The sequence below is a fragment of the Oncorhynchus clarkii genome, chromosome 3 (assembly GCF_045791955.1).
Source record: "Oncorhynchus clarkii lewisi isolate Uvic-CL-2024 chromosome 3, UVic_Ocla_1.0, whole genome shotgun sequence".
Taxonomy (NCBI): Eukaryota; Metazoa; Chordata; class Actinopteri; order Salmoniformes; family Salmonidae; genus Oncorhynchus; species Oncorhynchus clarkii.
In genome coordinates this window covers 67,088,667-67,112,916 of record NC_092149.1, presented here as the reverse complement: position 1 = coordinate 67,112,916, position 24,250 = coordinate 67,088,667, and the positions used below count along the sequence as shown (strand labels likewise).

Sequence of the window (24,250 nt, the reverse complement as noted above, 5' to 3'; positions counted from 1 at the left end):
AACAATGGGTGTGGCGGAAATAGCTGAATCCACTAATTTGAAAGGGTGTCCACATACTTTTGTGTGTGTGTGTGTGTGTGTGTGTGTGTGTGTGTGTGTGTGTGTGTGTGTGTGTGTGTGTGTGTGTGTGTGTGTGTGTGTGTGTGTGTGTGTGTGTGTGTGTGTGTGTGTGTGTGTGTGTGTGGTACAGACCCAGTTGTACAGTGCTGTAAATATTGCCTGCTATCTTGGATGAACAGAACTCCCTCCCAGTGCTACAAGCAGGCTACCTTACTGATTGTGAACCAGATCAACCCAGAAGAATGCGGTCGACCACAGAATGAGGTTGAACAGGTCCTGACCAATACAGCCAGCGCTTTCCTGTCCTGCCCATTGAGTGACCAGATCAGGAAAGTGGACAATTACTCCATCCAGTGGTACAAGGTGAGTCCTATACGGTAAACAGATGGGAGGGAGAATGTTGAGGGGAACCTTGAGGCCTGGCAGTGATGGAAAGTTTGTCTCTTTGTATTCTTCATTTATCTTTAAAACTATAGGAATGTAGGGTGACTACATGTGAGAGAATGTTCCATCAAATATACACTTTTACACCAAATTATTCTCATAGAAGGCTTACTGTAGGTCTTCATGGGTAAGACATTATCTTAACATTAACTTAACTGCAATATTGTATAGTTTGTATTACTAGGGTAATTCTTGAGTTGCTGTGGCATTTGGGCATGTCATTTTCCAAAATAAATTCAAAAGTTCATTTTTTTTAAAAATGTTTAAATGTATTTAGGTACATGTTCCCATTCTAAATCAACTAATATGGCAGCGTGATGAAATGTTTTATCATTATGATAACGTTCTGCCACCAGTAGGAGTAGTAACACCAATGATGGTAACACCAATTACAAACGTTTGGTTATTGAGGATTTCCTTAAATGGAGGCCACAGATGCTCAAATCTAAGGTCATTAACCCTTTTAAAAAATAATTTCAAATTTGATATGATTAATAATTTTGCTCACAATTAAATTTCCCTTCATTGAAGTTGAGTAACAACAATGACACATTGTATTTAGACACAGTTTTCCTATGCAATCCTCAAATGTATCACATACTAAAAGGGTGTGATTAGCTAATAATTTTCTTTAATATAGACCCTTCCCCAAATAACAGCCACTGGAGGGAATGCTCAAGGTTCTTTATGTACTTTATATCATTGTAATGAGTGATTTTCAAGGCGTTAACACCAATGACATAACTTAGGGACACACATTATACTATATAAAAAAAGGCTTTTTAATAGACTTTTATTGATCTAAACAATATATGAAAAACCATTTATTCACTTTCTAGAATTCAAAATAATAATCTCTAAATCCCCAAAATATGTCACTACAAATCACTACTGGGATAAGTGAATTTGCTTACCCTAAGTACTTTAAACAATGCATAAACAACGTTTTTGAAGTATAAAGGACTTGCATTATGGTTTATTATTGATGAACAGTTCAATAAACAAAAACATGTATGATGTGTAACTAACTATTTGTCATTTTAAAGTGTTTTTCATGGTTGCAAATGCAAGGGACGCAAATGCCACCGTAATTCAAGAAAGACCCACGAGCCGTATTCCATTTCCATTACCTTTCAGTGTGCATTTCTACTTGAAATCTTTCAGGGCTGCGAACGCATTGTGGAAGATGACCCATTGTGGGACAGGTTTACCTATGTCAGTGACGGCCAGAAACTCTTAGTAGCTCAGGTCCGCCCTGAAGACCATGGGTTCTACACTTGCACCATGACCTTTGACCTGGAAGGGCTCAGCGGCAGGATTTCAGAGACTTTTGTGGGTACGGTGAAAAGTGAGTACTGTTGGCACAGCTCATAGAAGTTGCTCCTAACCATAGATCTGGGATCAGATTATTACCATATACCCACAATCCTTAACCTAGCCATTACATAACCCCTAACACAGGGTCAGATATTTATGGGCAACTTCATGATTTCATGCTCTGAGAGCTTAGAAGCAGTTGTTTTCTATAGGGTCAGGTGACTGCATATTTTTGTGTCTGTTTATAACGTTTATGAATCATTGTCATAATTTCAGAGGAGTATTGCCTTGTCCCCAAAGTGGTTGAACCTGCTAATAAGATCATCAAAGCAGATTTGGGTAAGACACTATGGAACATGTAGTGTGTGTGTGTGTGTGTGTGCATGCTCCTACTATATCTGTATGACTTCTAAATATCAGAATCACCTTTATTTGACAAGTACATTAACATATACTCTGAATTTTACTTGATGATGCGGTGCTGCTAGTGATAGACAACATTTAGAGACAGAATACAGACAAGAGTTTACACAAAGTTTACGTAATTACACTGTACAAAACATGAGGAACACCTCCCTAATATTGAGTTGCACCTCCCCCATTTTGCCCTCAGAACAGCCTCAATTCGTCGGGGCATGGACTCTAAAAGTTGTCCCAAGTGTTCCACAGGGATGCTGCCCATGTTGACTCCAATGATTCCCACAGTTCTGTCAAGTTGGCTGGATGTCCTTTGGGTGGTGGACCATTCTTGATACACACGATCCCCTGATCAAAGGCACTTCAATCTTTTGTCTTGCCCATTCACCCTCTGAATGGCACACATACACAATCGATGTCTCAATTGTCTCAGGGATTGAAAATAATGATTTAACCTGTCTCCTCCCCTTCATATACACTGATTGAAGTGGATTTAACAGGTGATATCAATAAGGATCATAGCTTTCACTTGGATTCACCTGGTCAGGCTATGTCACGGAAAGAGCAGGTGTTCTTAATGTTTTGTACACTCAGTGTATATGCAACTAGTTGGGTCCTTTGTACACATTAATTAATGTATGAACTTTACAAAGAATTCAATGTTTGCCCCCTAGGCTCTTCCTTCAGTAAGATGTGTCGGGTGTTTGTGCTGAGTGTGGGGGGACAATGCGTGGACTTGAATTGGATAGCTAGAGATGACAATATTCCCGAAAATGTCTCAGAGCGAGTCTTTCAGGAATCACAAAGGTAGGTTGAGATAGCAGCATCACAACACATACTGTAAAACTTCTATATGCCTGTATTCTGTGTCATCCAGATGGATGTTCTACTGTATAGTATCCAAACTGTTGAAATCATATCAAGGATATACCATTAAGATCAAGATGGGGTTCATATCCCTGAATACAAACAGTCTAAAGCTAGATTTCCATTCAATTAGTGACATATTATCATGCAAATATTTTTAAAAATCTGCATAAAAACAATATGCACAGAAAAAACACTTTTGCGGGTTAAGTTCCCATGTCCCGGAAAAAAAATATATATATGAAATGGGTTTCCATCGCATTTTCAACTCAACCGATGGTTTTATCAAAAAAACTGTTGCGATATATAGCTAACTTTTCCAATCTGGTTGTGGCACATACTCTCTAGACAACAGTTTGCTGATAAAGTAGACAGGTTATATGATGAGATATAAATAATAGCAAAATCACTTTATATGATAATTGGCAGCCAAGCAAATTATGATAATGCCCCTTTAGTGTAAGAGCTGTTTGAAAAGACCACCTGAAATTTCAGCCTGTTTTGGTGGCATGGAGTTTTTGCCTGCCTGGTGCCATCACCAGGCGGTAAATTAGTTAATAGACCAACATGAGAGTGAGTTCTCGGCTACCAAGTGGCACAGCGGTCTAAGGCACTGCATCGCAGTGCTTGAGGTGTCACTACAGACCCGGGTTCGATCCCAGGCTGCCATGACCGGGAGACCCATGAGGGGGCGCACAATTTGCCCAGTGTCGTCTGGGTTTGGCAGGCTTGCAAGCTTGCTGGCATCAATCAATCGACTGCTACGGCGGTAACATGTTATACTCTTTTGGTCCAGACAGCCTCAGATACACAGGCTACACATACTGAGACAGAGGAGCGCATTTCCCTCGCTTGGATGATTTCTCCGGTGAGATTCAGCCACTTGCCAATTAACAGAAAATTATAAAAACAGCTCTCTTTTTTTTTCTTGTGTGATTCCAAGTTTACTTCCATATGATTGTTATTATATAAATATTAGCGCATAATTTGTTTCCACCGGCCTTTCTTGCATAATTCATTTTACAGACAAAGCGATCCCAACATGTCAAATGACCCAATTGTCTGTCGACGTTTATGAAATTGAGCAGACTTTGATTTCTTGTTTCCATCAGCCCTGTTGTAACTTTGTTTTATGTGTCATGAAATGGTTGGATGGAAACCGTGTTTATGTCAATTCAATTGTGAACATGGTTTGATTATTTGTTCACGGGTGGAAATCGTTTGACATCTTCCCTCCCTCTCTCCCGCCCAACCAGCGAGTGGAGAGAAGAAGAGAAGACGGCTGTGTGGATTGAGCGTCAGTTGAATTTCTTGGAGGTGGAAGAGGAAGACTTTTACATTGACTACACGTGTCAGACCTGGAGCGACAGAGGCTATTATTCAGCCTCCTTCACACTCCACCCTACAGGTTAGACCAGTTATCACCAGTCAAAATGCAATCTGAGATCTACCTCCAGATTTTTTTGGAACATGACTTTAAAAAAACTTAAGCGTATGCTACATTAACCTATTAAAAACAGTATTGTAGCTATGAGGTTTGGGCAGTAGGCTATAGGCCCAATACATTATCTTTGCATATTGGCTTTGCTTGAATTGCCTACCAATGCATTGTTTTAAAATTAGATTTCAAATTTTAGATGGCTATATGATCACACAGGTAATAGATTAGTTGTTATATTACTTGAGGCACAACTGAATGAGCATACATCTAAATCATTTACTTTTTTTTTACTGGGCTGATGGTGCTTGCATCTGATGGTCAGTCTCAGCGGAGGGAGAACAGCAGACTCCGCCACTGACACTGACTAAAAGGGAACGTCTTCCAGCAGATAGTGAAATTCGAATCTCACCGCATTACCTCACCCCATACACAAATTAATGTTGTTGCTCCTATGAACAGAGAAAGTTAAATATTCCTCTATATCAAAGAATACCCTAATAATAACAATGCAAGCCTATCTATACACTTTCCTGTAGTGCTGGTTGTAGCGCTAGTGGAAGTAGGAAGAATGCTCATTTTATGGCTTATAAAAGTGTTGACCAGTGGAGGCTGCTGAGGGGAGGACGGCTCATAATAATGGCTACAACGGAGTAAATGGAAAGGCATCAAACACATGGAAAGCATGTGTTTGGTGTATTTGATACCCTTCCACTAATTCCGCCCCCACCATTACCACGAGCCTGTCCTCCCCAAGTAAGGTGCCACCAACCTCCTGTGGTGTTGACAGTGCTGATTATGAACTTAAACAAACTCACTCATAAAAATAGCAACTCTTTGTTGTAATCATTGACAGTCTCTCTCTAGTCATGGTTATACAAGTTTTTGAAATCTCACATTATCAACTATCCTTCAGTGTTCTTTTAGCCAGCGCTAGAATTTTAGTGCACGTGATTTGCTCTCTGGGACGACGGGAAGGCAGAGGCTGCGTTTCAAACTCATAAAAGACACACCCTCTCCACTTACCCTCACCTTATGCCCTTGGGAGAAAGATTGGTCAAGCAAGGGAAGTTTGCAACGTAAGCCCCTCAGCCCTCATTTTTAATGGAGTTTGTGAGTGTACAATTATGTTCACTTCGGGCTTGAAACGCCCCATAATTCAATTTGCGATGATTGTACATCCGCTAAAAAAAGTCCAACAAAGCTTAAAACCTCAACGTCAATATTGAGAAGTCAACATACAAGTGTAAGTAAAAACGAATGTAAATAAGTTAGGAGTTGTGCTACTAATGCACAAACACGTCTCATAAAATGAATGATGATTTTGTTTGGTTAGCTTTTGGAAATTGTAGAAATAAAACATTTTACTTCTGAAGTAGCAAGGCAGGCTAACGTTAGTTAGTTATCATACAGTAGGCGTATATTAATAATTATATAGTTAATATAAGTAGACATGCAATCATAATTGACTCTAGTGCATATATAGCACCCACAAGCTACCGGAGTCTGAAAACACAATCATTGCGGGATGAACGGGGGATGAATTTCCAGGCATGGGCGATCCATTTAAAAATCATTCCTTCCTCCCTCACACTGCAAATGTATACTCGTCAGACGTCATGAAACGTCATCAGAAGTGCCCACTTATTTTGAGGGCTGAGGGGATAGGGTGTGTCTTTTTAAGTGTTTGGAATGCAGCCAGAGTTTTTCTGGGCACATGAAATGGGAATACTTTGCTTACCCGGCGTGCAGGGCCGCTGAATCGTGTGCACCTACGGCCAACAGCGCAAGACCAATAAATACAAATAGGAACGGAAGGCTTTTCGTTGTTTTATTTTTATAAAAATGTTTGGCGATTGACTAGGAATGCCTTGGAGATGATTGGTGACCACTGACAATACTGCCTGGAAGACAACATAACGGTGTTCAAAAAAGGAAGAGTCACGTATTCTCCTGTCCCTTTACCCTTGTTTTGATAGTGTAATATATTTCATAACTTTGCAACCTCAACACACACAAAAAAAATGTTTTAGAATTAAAACCAGTCAGCTTGACTTTGGGTAAAAATGGTAGCGTAAATAATAAATGCTATCTTCTTGACTTTTTCTGCACAGATCCAAACTACCTGCTCCCTATTGGGGTACTACTGACGAGTCTGGTATTGATGTTTACTGTTAGTGTTGTTATTTACCATCGCTTCAAGATTGACATAGTGCTGTCGTTCAGGAGGATGTTCCCGTTTCTCTACACAAACACAGGTATGTAATGAGAGAAGCTTTACAGCACATACAGTACCAGTCGAAAGTTTGGACACACCTACTCATTCAAGGGTTTTCTTTTTTTTTACAATTTTATACAGTGTAGAATAATAGTGAATACATCAAATGTATGTAATAACACATACGGAATCATTAAGTAACCAAAAAGTGTTAAACAAATTCTTCAAAGTAGCCACCCTTTGCCTTGATGACAGCTTTGCACACTCTTGGCATTCTCTCAACCAGCATCACCTGGAATGCTTTTATATGTCTTGAAGGAGTTCTCACATGCTGAGCACTTGTAGGCTGCTTTTCCTAGACTCTGCAGTTCAACTCATCCCAAACCATCTCAATTGGGTTGAGGTCGGATGATTGTTGTCACGTTTACTCCCGCTCCCCCTCTCCGGCACTCGATGTTGCCAGTTGTCTCATTATGCACACCAGCCACCAAGGTTACGCGCACCTGCGCCTCATGACACTCACCTGGACTCCATCACCTTCCTGATTGCCTTCCCTATATCTGTCACTCCCCTTGGTTCTTTCTTCAGGTGTTATTGGTTCTGTTCCTGTGTTATGTCTGTACGCTACTCGTGTTAATTGTTTTGTTCCATGTTTCATTTATTATTATATTCACTCCCTGTACTTGCTTCCCGACTAGCGTACTCATTACAAATGTGGAGGCCAGATCATCTGATGCAGCACTCCATCACTTTCCTTCTTGATGAAATAGTAGCTCTTACACAGCCTGGAGGTGTGTTGGGCCATTGTCCTGTTGAAAAACAAATTATAGTCCCACTAAGTGCAAACCAGATGGGATGGCGTATCACTACAGAATGTTGTGTTAGCCATGCTGGTTAAGTGTGCATTGAATTCTAAATAAATCACAGACAGTCACCAGCAAAGCACCATCACACCTCATCTTCCATGCTTCACAGTGGGAAACACACATGCTTCACAGTGGGAACCACACATGCGGAGATCATCCGTTCACCTACTCTGCGTCTCAAAGACACAGCGTTTGGAACCAAAAATCTCAAATTTGGACTCATCAGACCAAAGGACAGATTTCCACAAGTCTAATGTCCATTGCTTGTGTTTCTTGGCCCAAGCAAGTGTCTTCTTATTATTGGTGTCCTATAGTAGTGATTTCTTTGCCGCAATTCGACCATGAAGGCCTCATTCATGCAGGCTCCTCTGAACGGTTGATGTTGAGATGTCTGTTATTTGAACTCTGGGACACATTTATTTGGGCTGCAATTTCTGAGGCTGGTAACTCTAATGAACTTATCCTCTGCAGCGGATGTAACTCTGGGTCTTCCTGTGGCGGTCCTTGTGAGAGCCCGTTTCATCACAGTGCTTGATGGTTTTTGCGAATGACCCTGAAGAAACTTTAAAAGTTCTTAATTTTCAGAATTAACTGACCTTCATATCTTAAAGTAATGATGGACTGTCGTTTCTCTTTGCTTATTTGAGCTGTTCTTGTCGTAATATGGACTTAGCCCTATTTTCTAAAATACCATATTCTGTATACAGTGGGGCAAAAAAGTATTTAGTCAGCCACCAATTGTGCAAGTTCTCGCACTTAAAAAGATGAGAGAGGCCTGTAATTAGGTACATAGGTACACAACTATGACAGACAAAAGAAGAAGTTACAGGTCTGTGAGAGCCAGAAATCTTGCTTGTTTGTAGGTGACCAAATACTTATTTTCTACCATAATTTGGAAATAAATTCATTAAAAATCCTACAATGTGATTTTCTGGATTTCTTTTTTCTAATTTTGTTTGTCATAGTTGAAGTGAATCCTATGATGAAAATTACAGGCCTCTCTCATCTTTTTAAGTGGGAGAACTTGCACAATTGGTGGCTGACTAAATACTTTTTTGCCCCACTGTACCACCCCTACCATGTCACAACACAACTGATTGGCTCAAATGCATTAAGAAGGAAATACATTTCACAAATGAACTTTGAACAAGGCACACCTGTTAATTGAAATGCCTTCCAGGTGACTACCTCATGAAGCTGGTTAAGAGAATGTCAAGAGTGTGCAAAGCTGTGATCAAGGCAAAGGGTGGCTACTCTGAAGAATCTAAAATCTCAAATATATTTGTGCACCTACGGCCACTTTTTTTGTGGTTACTACATGATTCCATATGTGTTATTTCATAGTTTTGATGGCTGCACTATTATTCTACAATGTAGAAAATAGTAAAAATAAAGAAACCCTTGAATGAGTAGGTGTGTACATTTTTGACTGGTACTGTATATTGCGAACACCCACTCATGGAAACATTCACAAAAACATGCCTGAGTGCAATCACGCAGGCATAAATGCACGCACACATCTGCAGACTGATTGCATACTGCAGTGGTTTCCAAGTCACTGCTCTAGCAATAGTTGATTTAAGTTCATACACTTTCATTCCTTTGTTCTCCTTTAGAATCAGGGTTCCATAGAGTGCCACACGTCTTCATTCATAACTAAATTAAACTTTCAATAACAATGTACCTTTTGTACCTCAGTGTGTTATATGTAAAGTATAATATGAAATGTTGTTAGTGGTGTAGTCCCTAACCAGTGCTAGGACTCCCCCCTTAGCTTCCCAAACTACCTCCCCATATTGACATTCGCTCCGCAGTATAGTGGGCATATTCAAGCTGTCAATCATGGCTCAGGTAAATAAGTAACCATAATATGGGAAGCTCATCTAAATAATAATGCATATCCTTCTAATTAATCATAAATTCAAATATTTTTTTAAAGGGCCTTGTGGCTCCTACATTACCGGACCCTAATTGTGGCTGCCATTAACAAAACAATTATAATTTCAACTGAAATCTTCAAGGAGCCATAACTTAGCTTCATATTCAAAACTGAAGTTCTTCCTAATTTCATATGGTACACTTCAAAATGTATTTAATACCATCATTCTGTATGAGGGTGTACTGTTCTGTATATTTAATTATCTGCTGCTTCCTGGGGCAGACCTAATTTGGTGATGTGTCGTTCCAAGACAGATGTTTTGGTCTTAAGGACTACGCTCCGAATATGACCTTTTGAGTCTTGAATAGGTTTAATGACACTTCCCATCATCCAAGTGTTCCTGGGTGTTGTGCTGTCCACGATAAGCACGAAATCATCTGTTCTGAGAATACTTTTCTTGAGGTTCAGCTTTTACCCCTCTTCCGTCAAAGGAAGGTACTCCTTTATTCATCTAGTCCAGAACAGATCCACAAGGTATTGTATCTGTCTCCATCTCCGATCAATAGCCAAGATACTCAGCTTTCCGCAGACACCCTGCTTTTGCAGATAGGGGCTACCGTTCTCATACTAGACTGAATTTAATATTAAAAAATCAAATAGGGACCCCAAATAGAAATATATGTCAAGGGAAGATGCTACTTCTAGATGGAGGGTGCGGCTGGTTAGACGTGAATATAACACCATATATTTTGATGTTGGAGCGGCCACACTTCACCTCTATCGGTTCAAAGTAGTCAGTGCCTACATATGTGGTGGCAGGTCAGGTGATACACGGCTCTTGGGGAGGTCAGCCGTCTTCTGTCCTCCCACTCTGGCTGTCTATCGTCGAAAGAAGATGCATGCTTTTAAGATCTTCCCTGTAGCAGAGTTAGCGTGCACTCTCCAATACCTCTGTCTTAATTTGGAGAGCATATGATTCCATCCACTGTGTTCAATCTGATTGTGTATGTTTCTCAAGATGAGTGTGGAGAGGTGGCTGCCTTTACCAAGAATGACTGGAGGTTTAATATCCTCTGGCATTGCAGCCCTCCTTAACCTTCCTCCAACTCTCAGTAGTCCATCCTGCAGAAAAGGAACCAGTCTGAAGATGGTGCTATTTCTTTTGACATGCCCATCTTCCTCCAGATAAGCAATCTCCTGAGGGAAAGATTGCCATTGGCTGCATCTTACAATGGTTTTCTCAGCCTGTGCCTTGTCCTCAACAGACAAGCTTTGACCACACAAGAAAGCTCTGAACTTCTTCGTATGCTTTTCTACAGTCTTTTTATCTTTACTTTCTGTCAGTTCTTTGTCTATTCTGACACAGTTGCTGCAGAACAAGTCTTTCAGTAGCCATGTTACAGCTCTTTTTAAACATCTCCAATCCAATGGAAAATGAAAAATGTATCAATGATGGCTAGAAGACCGGTGACGTCAACCGCCGAGCACCACCCAAACAAGGAGAGGCATCGACTTCGGCAGAAGTAGTGACAGTACCCCCACCCCTGACGCGCGGCTCCAGCCTCGGGGACGACCCGGAGGGCGAGGCGCAGGGCGATCGGGATGGAGACGGTGAAATTCTCGCAGCATGGAAGGATCTAATACGTCCTCCATCGGAACCCAGCATCTCTCCTCCGGACCGTACCCCTCCCAGTCCACGAGGTACTGAAGGCCCCTCGCCCGACGCCTCGAATCCAAAATGTATTGAACGGAGTTCGCCGGGACCCCCTCGAGGGGTGGAGGAACATCCAGCCACCACCGGCCTGAGGAGAGACACATGGAACGAGGGATTAATACGGTAATTAGTGGGTAGCTGTAACCTATAACATACCTTGTTCACTCTCCTCAGGACTTTAAACGGCCCCACAAACCGCGGACCCAGCTTCAGGCAGGGCAGGCAGAGTGGCAGGTTTCAGGTCGAGAGCCAGACCCTGTCCCCTGGTGCGAACACCGGGGTCTCACTGCGGTGACGGTCTGCGCCAACTTTCTGGCACAGTATGGCACGCTGAAGGTGGACGTGGGCGGCCTCCCAGGTTTCCTCCACGCGCCGGAACCAATTGTCCACCGCAGGAGCCTCGGTCTGACTCTGATGCCATGGAGCCAGAACTGGCTGATACCCTAATACACATTGAAAAGGAGAAAGGTTAGTGGAGGAGTGGCGTAGTGAGTTCTGGGCCATCTCTGTCCTGGCAATAAGACCGCAGAAACGTACCCACATCCTGGTTAACTCTCTCCACCTGCCCATTAAACCTGAGGTAAGGCTGACCGAGACCCCCAGATGTTCCATGAACGCCTTCCAGACCCTTGACGTGAACTGGGGACCTCGATCAGACACTATATCCTCAGGCACCCCGTAGTGCCGGAAGACGTGTGTAAACAGATCCTCCGCAGTTTCTGAGGCCGTAGGGAGACTGGGCAAAGGGAGGAGATGACAGGACATAGAAAAACGATCCACAACGACCAGGATCGTGGTGCTACCCTGTGAAGGTGAAAGATCAGTTAAGAAATCCACCGACAGCTGTGACCACGGCCGTTGTGGAACGGGTAAGGGTTGTAACTTACCTCTGGGCAGGTGTCTAGGAGCCTTGCTCTGGGCGCACAGCTAAAGTGGGCCACCTGTACCTCCCATCAAGACAGCGCACCATCCGACCTATCCCAGGATGACCAGAGGAGGGTGACGTGTGGGCCCAATAGATCAGTCGGTTGCGGACAGAAGACGGAACGTACAGACGCCCAGCTGGACACTGAAGGGGAAAGGGCTCTGCACGTGACGCCTGCTCAATGTCCGCGTCCAGCTCCCACACTACCGGCGCCACCAAAAGAGGCTGGGAGTATGGGAGTGGGATCCATGGACCGTTCCTCTGTGTCACACAGCCAGGACAGTGCGTCTGCCATCACATTCTGGGAGCCTGGTCTGTAAGAGAGGGTAAACACAAAACGGGTGAAAAACATGGCCCACCTTGCCTGGCGAGGATTCAGTCTCCTCGCCTCCTGGATGTACTCCAGATTGCGATGGTCAGTCCAGATGAGAAAATGGTGTTTAGCCCCCTCAAGCCAATGTCTCCACGCCTTCAAGGCCCTGACGACAGCCAACAGCTTCCGGTCCCCCACATCATAGTTTCGCTCCGCCGGGCTGAGCTTCTTCGAAAAGAAGGCACATGGGCGGAGCTTCAGTGGCGTACCCGAGCGCTGAGAGAGCACTGCTCCTATCCCAGCTTCGGATGCGTCCACCTCCACTATGAACAGCAAAGAAGGTTCCGGATGAGCCAACACAGGAACCGAGGTAAGCAGAGCCTTCAGGTGCCTAAAAGCCCTGTTCGCCTCAGCTGACCTCTGCAAGCGCACCGGGCCCCCCTTTAGCAGTGAGGTAATGGGAGCAGCAACCTGGCCAAAACCCGGATAAATCTCCGGTAGTAGTTGGCAAACCCTAAGAATCGCTGCACCTCCTTTACCGTGGTGGGAGTCGGCCAATTACGCACGGCTGCAATGCGATCACTCTCCATCTCCACCCCTGACGTGGAAATCCGATGCCCCAGGAAGGAGACGGACTGTTGGAAGAACAAGCATTTCTCAGCCTTGACGTACAGGTCATGCTCCAACAGGCGACCAAGCACTCTGCGCACCAGGGACACATGCTCGGCACGTGTAGCGGAGTATATCAGAATGTCCTCAATATACACCACTACACCCTGCCAGTGCAGGTCTCTGAAAATCTCATCCACAAATGATTGGAAGACTGATGGAGCATTCGTCAACCCATACGGCATGACTAGGTATTCATAATGCCCTGAGGTGGTACTAAATGCTGCCTTCCACTCGTCTCCCTTCTTAATACGCACCAGATTGTACGCACTCCTGAGATCCAGTTTAGTGAAGAAGTGCTCCCTGTGCATTGACTCAATCGCCGTAGCGATAAGAGGTAGCGGGTAACTATACCTCGCCGTGATTTTATTGAGACCTCGATAATCAATGCACGGGCGCAAACCTCCATCCTTCTTCTTCACAAAAAATAAACTTGAGGAGACGGGAGAAGTAGAGTGCTGAATGTACCCCTGACGCAGGGATTCGGAGACATATGTCTCCATAGCCACCATCTCCGCTCGCGACAGGGGATACACGTGACTCCTGGGTAGTGCAGCACCTACCATGAGATCTATCGCACAATCCCCCCGTCGATGGGGTGGTAATTGAGTCGCCTTCTTTTTACAGAAGGCGAGAGCCAAAACGGCATATTCTGGGGAGATGCGCACGGTGGAGACCTGGTCTGGACTTTCCACCGTAGTAGCACCAACGGAAACCCCTAAACACCTACCTGAACACTCTCGCGACCACCCCGTGAGAGCCCTCTGTGGCCACGAAACAGTAGGGTTATGACAAGCTAACCAGGGTAGGCCCAGCACCACATAATATGCAGGAGAATCAATAAGAAAATACTAATCTTTTCCCTGTGACCCCCCTCCGTCACCATTCTCAAAGGAGCGGTGGCCTCCCTGATAAACCCTGACCCTAATGGTCGACTATCTAAGGCATGAACGGGGAAAGGCATATTTACAGGAACAATGGGAATCCCAAAACTATGAGCTAATCCTTTATTAATTCAATTCCCAGCCACGCCTGAATCTACTAGCGCCTTATGCTGGGAACGCGGAGAAAATTCAGGAAAGGTAACAGAGACAAACATATGTGCAACAGAGGGCTCTGGATGAGAATGGTGCCTACTCACCTGGGGTGACGCCAGAGTGCCCTGCCTGTCGCCTCGGTACCCAGAGGAACCAACCCGGCACCGACCAGCAGTGTGGCCTCTGTCCACAAATGGGGCACGAGCGGGAACCCCCTCCGTTCTCCCTGTGCACCGCACCTCCCAGCTCCATAGGTATCGGAGAGGGTGTGCGGGAGGATGGAACAACCAGACCCCGATCTGGACGTTCGTGAGTAGCCAGCAGGTTGTCCATCCGGATGGACAGGTCCACCAGCTGGTCAAAGGTGAGGGTGGTGTCTCTGCAAGCCAGCTCCCGACGGACGTCCTCACGTAGACTACAGTAGTAATTGTCGATTAAGGCAAGGTTGCTCCATCCAGCTCTGGAAGCCAGGGTCCTAAACTCCAGTGCAAACTCTTGGGCGCTCTTCTTCTCCTGCCTCAGATGGTAGAGGCGCTCACCCGCCGTTTTGCCCTCAGGTGGGTGGTCGAATACTGTCCGGAAACAGCGGGTGAACTCCACACACAGCGCTGGCCCACTCCAGGGCTTTCCCGGTGAGCAATGAGACAAGGGTGAAACGCCTCTCACGGTCCGATGGAGCTGGGTGGACCGTGGCCAGGTACAGGCTTAGTTGGAGAAGGAAACCCTGGCAGCCGGCAGCATCTCCGTCTTATCCCTGTGGCATGGATAACTGAAATCTGTTAGGTTCAGGTGGGAAAGGGGCGTTCAGGGGAGACCCTGGTTGTGCTGGTGGAGGCGCTGGGAAAGCTCCCTGTCTCCCAGCGGTCCATATTCTGGACAACGTGATCCATGACGACGCTCAGTTTGAAAATCATCGCTGTATGTTCCATGATGCGCTCCTCCACCTCCATGCTGACTTTTTTGTGTATAGGTGGCAGGGAAGTCAGGCGCAGGAGAATAAACTCGGTAAATGGAGTAATTTAATAAAACAAAACATAACTCCAAAACCATGGATACAAATTAAACAAATTGGGTACGAGGACCCGTTGCGCACCAAATACAAACAACACGAAACTGAAACAAGAAACAATCTCTGACAAAGACATGATGGGAAACAGAGGGTTAAATACACAACAAGTAATGAATGGGATTGAAACCAGGTGTGTAGGAAGACAAGACAAAACCAATGAAAAATGGATCAATGATGACTAGAAGACTGGTGACGTCGACCGCCTAGCACCACCCGAACAAGGAGAGGCATCGACTTCAGCAGAAGTCGTGACACCAGCCTAAATGGCATCACTGAAGTGATGAAGCTGTGCAGACTTAAGTTTTTCTTAACCAGACGGTTTATTACATCTGGACACGTGGAAACCAGTCAATTGTTATAAATCAAAAAGCCATTTCCTTCACTGCACATCAAAGACCTCTGGGATCTCCTCATCCCATCCACAGTCCAGTCTACATAGCTCTTGGGAGTATTTTTCTTCCAGTCAGGACAAATGGAACCAAAAACACTGAGGGTCATGCACAGAGCAGACGACTCATACTATGCCTCTTCTGGTGATTGGTTGGGCTTTCATGGCTGTTCTGAAAGAGAGGGTGTCCTCTTGAACATCCCACTGCACTCCAAGTTCTGTGTCCCCTGGTAAGGTCTCTATATCCAGGTTGAGCTCCTTATCATCCTTGGCTCTCTCTTCAGCAGGCAATGAGCCCAGGAAAATCATGACTGCTGCTGATCCATTTTGTGAGTCTAAATCCTCCTCCTGCACAGATGGCCCTCAGATCGTTGACAAGAGTGTTAGCTTCACTTTCTGAGGGCACCGATTTCAGAAGGTCATCCACATAAGTTCATTTTTACAGTTTTACAGATCTGTTGTCATCTGTGGTTTTATTTAGTGCAAAACTAGCACAACTGGGAGAGGAGACAGCTCCAAACAGATTAACTGTCATCCGGTATTCAGCCAGTGGTTGGCTTGTCTCCATCAGGCCACCAGCGGAATCGCAGGAAGTCCACATCTTGAGGGGATACTCTGACCTGGTGAAACATGCCCACTATGTCAGCCATTACAGCAATGGGCTCCTGGCCAAACACCTAGGAGGGTTTTTGAACAATCTGGGCCTTAAAGCAGTTCTTTGATGTGTGACCTTGAAGTGACCTTGAACGAAGCAGTACAGTCAAAAACCACTCATCATTTTCTTAGTTGGGTGGTACACACCATGTTGTGGGATGTACCACACTCGTCCATCCTGCCGGAGCAGCTGGTCCTGAGGCACCTTTTCTGCATGCCCTTGCTTTAACACATCATTTAGAAATCATTTATATTCCTCAAAGAAGACTTTATTATATTCAAAATTAATTTTGAGGTTGTGAGCGGCATATTCACTTCCTCCTTCCAAAAGTGTAGTTGAAGGTGGTAGTGTCCTTTAAGTGTAACAGAGTTAGATGCAATTTGAAGGAAGCGCTGGTCTTCAACAGATAATTAACTTTTCTCAGTGTGAGCTCTGGAAAGTCTCTGTAATGTTTGATCAGCAGCTGTTCTAAGCTATCAACTGATACTCTGTTCACTGCCACACATGGCCCATCATCACAGCTACCGAGTGATCCATTTACCATCCAAGGACAGTTTTTGCAGCATAGGGTCTCTTGACTCCTAATGATAAGTTCCACATCTGCATCAATACTGTAAAGAGTGACCAATGCCTGATATTCAAATATGATCAATGCCTGATTTTTTTTTATTTTTTAGGTAAGTTGACTGAGCACACATTCTCATTTACAGCAACAACCTGGGGAATAGTTACGGCACCGTCCCCAATCAGTGCCTCCTACTGGGTGGTATGCTGCTGGCTATAAATCTGATCTTGTAAGGGGATACTTTCCTTTGTGACGGGAATGAGTGTATACCTCTGGAAGTTCTAAAACCACATACATCCAGTCTGTTTATTTTGTAACAGCCCACTGGTTTCCTCTGTCCCATTGTCTTTAACAGAATGTCCATTCTCTTTCCCCTGATGTTGAGATCTGACAAGCTTCTCTGTACAGAATGTTGCTGAACTGCTGGGATCTAAAGAGGCATAGGTCTGTATGATTTTGCTTCCTTAAGAATGTTTGATTTGCACAGGCATGATGGCAAGACTGCAGCCTTCATTGCCAGCCCCAGTGTGGCCACTTGTAGGGAGAGAAACCATAGCAGTGCACACAGTGTCCTGTTGTCTCTTTCAACCCATTCCTCCACTTTAATGTGTAGCATACTGGGGTGTTTTTTTCTCACATATCAGTTCATTTCCTTGCGCACACCAGCTTTGCTCATATGACCTTTGATCAAGCATCCTAAGCGTATGCATTTAGAAACGCTACCTTTTTCTTTATGTGGCTTTGACCTCATCCTTTTACATGCTTCCATAGTGTAAAAGGATGCATCGTTTTTGCAGTGCAACTTTCTGACGGGTTTCCTTTTCACTTTGGTGAAAGTGTAGCATAGCCTCCTTTCACTTCCTGACTTCAGCTGAAGTTTTGGTTTTAGAGTTTGGGGTTTGGAGTTTTTTTTCCCAGTGAAAGGGTCTTGGACATCTCCAGACTGGATCAGAGGAGATGCGGGCCTGCATCTCAATGAGAACATGCTCCTTAGTTAATTCTTGACTATCACAGGCTACAGATCTCCAGTTGTCTCTAAGTTTGAATGGTAATTTTTAAATGATTATTCTCATATTTGAAGTGACATTAATTTCATCCATAAATCCAATATGTAGCATAACATTCCAACATTGTCGCAAGAACAGTGCGTATGCGTGAAGAGCATTACCATCAGTTTTAATGGCAGACCAGCCTGAAGCTTTCTCTATGTAAGCAGTTGATATTCTAATTCCATTTCCAAAATGCTGTTCTAATAGCCTCCTAGCTTCCCTGTAACCCACCCCAGGTTCCATATGATGACAGCTGCAGACTAGTTCTCTTGCTTGACCATTTGTAATTTATATTACTCTAAGAAATAAAGCTTGTCTTGACTGCTGTCAGCTTTGCTGTCAATACCATGTTCAAAGGCTATTATGAATGACTGGTATTAAAGTAGGTCACCTGTAAACACAGAATTTTTCTGACAGGATGTAGTGACAGCCTTTGCTGCTTGACAATGAGTTCAGTCACTTAATTTTGTCTGTGTAGGTCGGACATCAGCAAATATAAACTGCTCAGAATTGCTTGGCATATTGGTGCCACCTGCTGGCCATGATGATATGTTGGGGGCTACTCCTAGGCCATGCATCTTGACTGCACTTTGGGTTCAGGTGAGGACTAGCATACATTTCATCCTCCTCTGGTGAGTTCAATCCGTCTTCTATGGAGAACTTTTCCAGGGTTCTAAGAGGCGTCATTCTTCTGGACTCCTCATTATATAAATTCATGCCATCCTTTGGCGTCTTTGGTCCCATTTTGTAAGGAATCTTCATGTTCTTCCATACCTTTTAAGGGGCATTAGATGCAATTTGGGTGTGCATTTCCAGGTTTTACTTTTTGGCTTTTAACTCAGCTAGTATTTTTGCTTCTTCTATCTCAACTTGGTGCTTATCTTTGAGTGCATCTGCCTTGGCCAAGAGAGCAGCTCTTTCAGTTTCAGCTCTTATCCGACTTGAAGTTGTGGATGAAGTCTTTGAGAACCTTCTAGAGTTTTTTGACACATTGTCATCGGCATCTATTTCAGGGGGATGTTCAGTGACCAGGGAATTTGCATCACCAACCCATTTATCCATAAATTCATCAAACCTTATCATTTTGGGTCGAACCAATCCATTTGATCCCCACCATTTTCATCATCCTATAATAGAGCTTGAATAGATTTATGAAGCTGTATGAATTCATTCAGAAACCCATCAGCAAGAAAAGTCACTTGGTCAACACTTTCTTTATTAACCAATAGCGCATTTATTTAATTCCGTTAATATTCTAAGCTGTGCCCTACAATAGCCAGTAAGCTTAGTCAGTTTTTGCTCAGCAGCCATGGGCTCAGACATTTTTGTCCATGTCGTCTTCGGTTGTCATCCATTATTTACGCAAAAACACATTTCAATCACGATCATTTCCAATCCAAACTGTATTTGCAATCTCGTGTTTGTTTCAGTTGTGTTGATCAGGCGCACTTATTTACTGTTTCCATTCCATGAGTGCGCATTGAGCAGATTTACGACAAACACGTTTCAACGATTTTCTTAATATTTACAATCCCCACAAGTAGCAACAATCAACAGCAATTGTTAACATTCCTTTATTCCATGTAGGTATTGTATCCTTACACGCACAATTAATCTATTTACCGATAACTTTTACTTTTTTCATTCATAAATCCCGCATCCGCATGCCATTATTTAATGCTGCTCCATGTGCTTCGTTTTCCAATAGTCAGTCACTGGCGTGCCAAATCCATAGAGCTACAGTTTCCAACTTGTAGTAGCTTCCAAGTCTAAATTTGCCACTGCTCTAGCAATAGTTGATTTATGATTCAACACATCTTTCATTCCTTTGTTCTCCTTTAGAATCAGGGTTCCATAGAGTGCCACACGTCTTCATTCATAACTAAATTAAACTTTCAAGGACAATGCAATGCCTTTTGTACATCAGTGTGTTATGTGTAAAGTATAATATGAAATGTTGTTAGTGTGCTAGCCTCCAACCAGTGCTAGGACCCCCCCCCCCTAGCTTCCCAAACGACCTCCCCATATTGACTTTTGCTTCCCAGTAGAGTGGGCAGGTTCAAGCTGTCAATCATGGCTCAGGTAAATAAGTGACCATCTAAAAAATAATGCATATCCTTCAAATGATTCATAAATTATAATTCTTCTTTAAAGGGCCTTTTGGCTCCGACACATACTTTGCATTCACACAACGGAAACAACTTGCACTAACATAAACGTACATTCCGACACCAGATTACATAAAGTACATCTCACCACAACCTCCCTGGCCCACACACATGCACGTTGCATTGCTTGTTTCACACTCCCCACCTGACCACAAGTAAAATCAGCAGCAAGTGTAGCGAGGTACTGTAGCACATCCCACAGCGATGCCAGCACATCATTTCCATGACTCAGAGGAAAGAGGGAGATGCAGTTTTCTACGAGGCAATGAATAGGCCATGTAACCATAAAACACAAGTAACTATGGTGTCAGACATAACCAAGCCTCCTCCGTTTGGCAGTGCAGTGGAGGCTTTTGCTCTAGCCCAGCACTAACACACCTGTTGTTTTTAACCCTCTTCTGCATGTGGCAGAGTCTGATGGAAAGCTGTATGATGCATATGTGGCGTATCCCCATCTCTCTGGGAGCGTGGCCAGTGGGGAGGTGGAAATGTTTGCCCTCCACACATTGCCCCAGGTTCTCGAGGGGAGGTGTGGCTACAGGCTCTTTATTCTGGGCCGGGACAGCCTACCAGGGGACGGTAAGACATCTGCATATGTGATTGACTGGGTTCAAACCTGGGGCTCCTGGGCGTCACAGGTCTGTGTTAGTCTGCTGAGCTAAAGCCTTGGCGTTAGTACACATGTAATATGATGATTAAATATGTGGAACCTTTTCTGAAATCATAAAGAACTTCTGAAACCATCTTAATCATAAAAAAGTGTTTTAATACCCATTGTCCCTCTTGCCCCTCCCTCTTCTCCTCCCTCGCCCACACCCTCTAGCCGTAGTAGATGCTGTGGAGGAGAGTATGTGGGCCAGCCGGCGTCTCCTCCTTGTCTACACTGGCTCTACGTTCTGCAGTGGAGGTCAGAGTGACAGCAGCAGCAGCGATGTCCTGGAGACCTGGAAGAGCTTTGAGAGGCAGATGGCTATGCACCGTGCACTGCTGGAGGGTTCCCTTAAGGTGGTTCTGGTGGAGCTGGAAGAGATCACCCCCACACAGCTCGCCTTCTTCCCCGAGTCGGTGCGCCACCTCCGGGAGCGCCAGGGTGCTGTCTGCTGGTGGAAGAGTAGCAGGACTAGGAGGACCAGAGGGTTGAGGTGTGGGAGGTGGGGGGAAGAAGAGGTGAAGGAGAAGAGAGGGTCTTCGCCCTCTTTCTCCTCACCCTCTCTTTCCTCATCCTCACACTTCTGGAAGGAACTGAGGTATTATATGCCTGTGAGGGGCAAGAGGACAAAGTGTCCAGAGAAGAACAGTCTGTTGAACATCTGAAGGGATAGATGGGCGGTTGGGAGAGGACAGTGTTGACATGTTATGGATGGATGTTCAAATGACCAACGTGAGGAGGAAATCTGTTGAATGAAAGATCTTCTGATACCATGGAGAGTATAAAATAACACTTGGTAGTGACCATATTGGCAGAGCCAGTCACACACGCATGCACGTATGCTCACGCACACACACACATTATGGAACACTGCTACCATGTTGTACATACACACCAAATCTGTGTGAGAGCTTTAATAAAGATTTCACAGTATATTCTATATTATTTATTTGATGTCTTTGTTTCTATTTTAAAAATCCTCCCAACAAAATGTTCCTTTATTTATTAAGGATTGTTGAAAGAATGGTTTCTCAGATGGTCTCATCAATACGACGAACGTGACAAAGGCGCAGTGTGATATGAATACATTCTTCTTTATTAAACGAAGAACACTAAACAAAATAACATGCCGCTATATAACACGAGTGCTGACATGCAACTACAGACAATAACCCACAAAACCAAAATGGAAAATGGCAACCTAAATAGGATCCCCAATCAGAGACAACGATAAACAGCTGTCTCTGATTGGGAACCAATTCAGGCCACATAGACCTACATATACCTAGACATACCAAAACCCCATAGAATTACAAAAAACTCTAGGCAAGACAAAAACACATGTCACACCCTGACCTAACCAAAATAATAATAAAAAAACAAAGATAACTAAGGTCAGGGTGTGACACAGATTGATGTTAATCATCCATTGAGCTATATGTGTAATATTTATGAATGCAGTTAATAATGCATAAGTAGGCCTAAGTATTTATGAATAACTTACTGACATCTAATATATATATCATTTTAAGTAGCCTATTTTAATTCATGTCAAGTGGAGATAAAGTGACTATTAAAAATAATCAAATGGTTAATTATAGTAGTTCAATTAAACAATGTTAATAAGTGGACTGATCATGTTTTCAAAGATGATGATGATCAGTGAAAATATTGCTGACATTTAGTACTATAAGGCTTAATAATGAATTATTAGCGTGATATGTACTGTAGGAGTAGTAGTAGTAGGCGTATAGGCCTACCTAAACTTTGACAAGTGTTTTCACAAGTATACTTATGGGAAGTAACATTTAACCACTTTAGATGGGAATGGCTTTTCTTCAATAGGTCTACATACACGTCACCTTCCAATTTCTTACTAGGCCAAGTTAAGTAGCCTTGTCTGACTTTACATAACATAGTAAAGTACATCTGGGACACCCAAATGAGTATGATATATTACGTTTGGTATAGTTACATGAGACCAAACTTAAGGCAAAAACGCGTATCACGAGAATGCCTAGTTGTGTGTTCGGATCTCATCACGGACAATTTTTGCTAATAACAAAGTTGCAACAACTTGCTACTTTGCAACTATTTAGCATGTTAGCTAACCTTTCCCTTAACTCTAAGCCTAATCTTAACCCTTTTAGCTAACCCAGAGTTTTCCAAACTCGGCCCTCGAGACCCCAAGGGGTGGACGTTTGGTTTATACCCTAGCACTACACAGCTGATAAAAATAATCAACTAATCATAAAGCTTTGATTATTTGAATCAGCTGTGTAGTGCTAGGGGAATAATAAAAAAACATGCACCCTTTGGGGTCCCCAGGACCGAGTTTGGGAAAAGCTGAGCTAACTCTAACCCCTAGCCTAGCTAATGTTAGCATTAGCCACCTAGCTAACATTAGCAACAACAAATTGGAATTCGTGACATGTTTTACAATTCGTAAAATATTGTACGTTTTGCAAAATTGTAACATATCGAAGTATTGCAATTTGTAACATATCATGCAAAATGGATGATGGACATCTTCAAATTAATACATACAGTAACATATGAAATATAAGATATTATACTAAATGGAGCATCTCGGATTTACAGTTGAAGTCGGAAGTTTACATACACTTAGGTTGGAGTCATTAAAACTCGTTTTTCAACCACTCCACACATTTCTGGTTAACAAACTATAGTTTTGGCAAGTCGGTTAGGACATCTACTTTGTGCATGACAAGTAATTTTTCCAACAATTGTTTACAGACACATTATTTCACTTATAATTCACTGTATCACAATTCCAGTGGGTCAGAAGTTTACATACACTAAGTTGACTGTGCCTTTAAACAGCTTGGAAAATTCCAGAAAATGATCTCATGGCTTTAGAAGTTTCTGACATCATTTGAGTCAATTGGAGGTGTACCTGTGGATGTATTTCAAGGCCTACCTTCAAACTCAGGGCCTCTTTGCTTGACATCATGGGAAAATCAAAAGAAATCAGCCAAGACCTCAGAATTTTTTTTGTAGAACTCCACAAGTCTTGTTCATCTTTGAGAGCAATTTCCAAATGCCTGAAGGTACCACGTTCAACTGTACAAACAATAGTACGCAAGTATAAACACCATGGGACCACGCAGTCGTCATACAGCTCAGGAAGGAGACGCGTTCTGTCTCCTAGAGATGAATGTACTTTGGTGTGAAAAGTGCAAATCAATCCCAGAACAACAGCAAAGGACCTTGTGAAGATGCTGGAGGAAACAGGTACAAAAGTATCTATATCCACAGTAAAACAAGTCCTATATCAACATAACCTGAAAGGCCGCTCAGCAAGGAAGAAGCCACTGCTCCATAACCGCCATAAAAAAGCCAGACTATGGTTTGCACCTGCACATGGGGACAAAGATCATACTTTTTGGAGAAATGTCCTCTGGTCTGATGAAACACAAATAAAACTGTTTGGCCATAATGACCATCGTTATGTTTGGAGGATAAAGGAGGAGGCTTTGAAGCCGAAGAACACCATCCCAACCGTGAAGCACAGGGTGGCAG

The 24,250-nt window shown here is 43.5% G+C and overlaps 1 protein-coding gene across 3 annotated transcripts in view; it reads left to right on the top strand.

Moving 5' to 3' along the window:
* LOC139401826 (interleukin-1 receptor type 1) overlaps nucleotides 1-21,814 on the top strand; it is a 38,888-nt gene extending 17,074 nt beyond the window's left edge. For 2 of the 3 annotated variants that reach the window (XM_071145822.1, XM_071145818.1), the window contains exons 4-11: nucleotides 240-423; nucleotides 1,669-1,852; nucleotides 2,098-2,160; nucleotides 2,913-3,045; nucleotides 4,362-4,513; nucleotides 6,658-6,801; nucleotides 20,470-20,637; nucleotides 20,882-21,652. In XM_071145822.1, the coding sequence (XP_071001923.1) occupies nucleotides 240-423; nucleotides 1,669-1,852; nucleotides 2,098-2,160; nucleotides 2,913-3,045; nucleotides 4,362-4,513; nucleotides 6,658-6,801; nucleotides 20,470-20,637; nucleotides 20,882-21,372 (1,519 nt within the window). In that variant the 3' untranslated portion in view covers nucleotides 21,373-21,652. Of the gene's footprint in view, nucleotides 1-239; nucleotides 424-1,668; nucleotides 1,853-2,097; nucleotides 2,161-2,912; nucleotides 3,046-4,361; nucleotides 4,514-6,657; nucleotides 6,802-20,469; nucleotides 20,638-20,881 lie in introns of all 3 variants that reach the window. The other variant, XM_071145811.1, reaches the window with a different exon arrangement.
* Nucleotides 21,815-24,250: the final 2,436 nt, after the last annotated feature.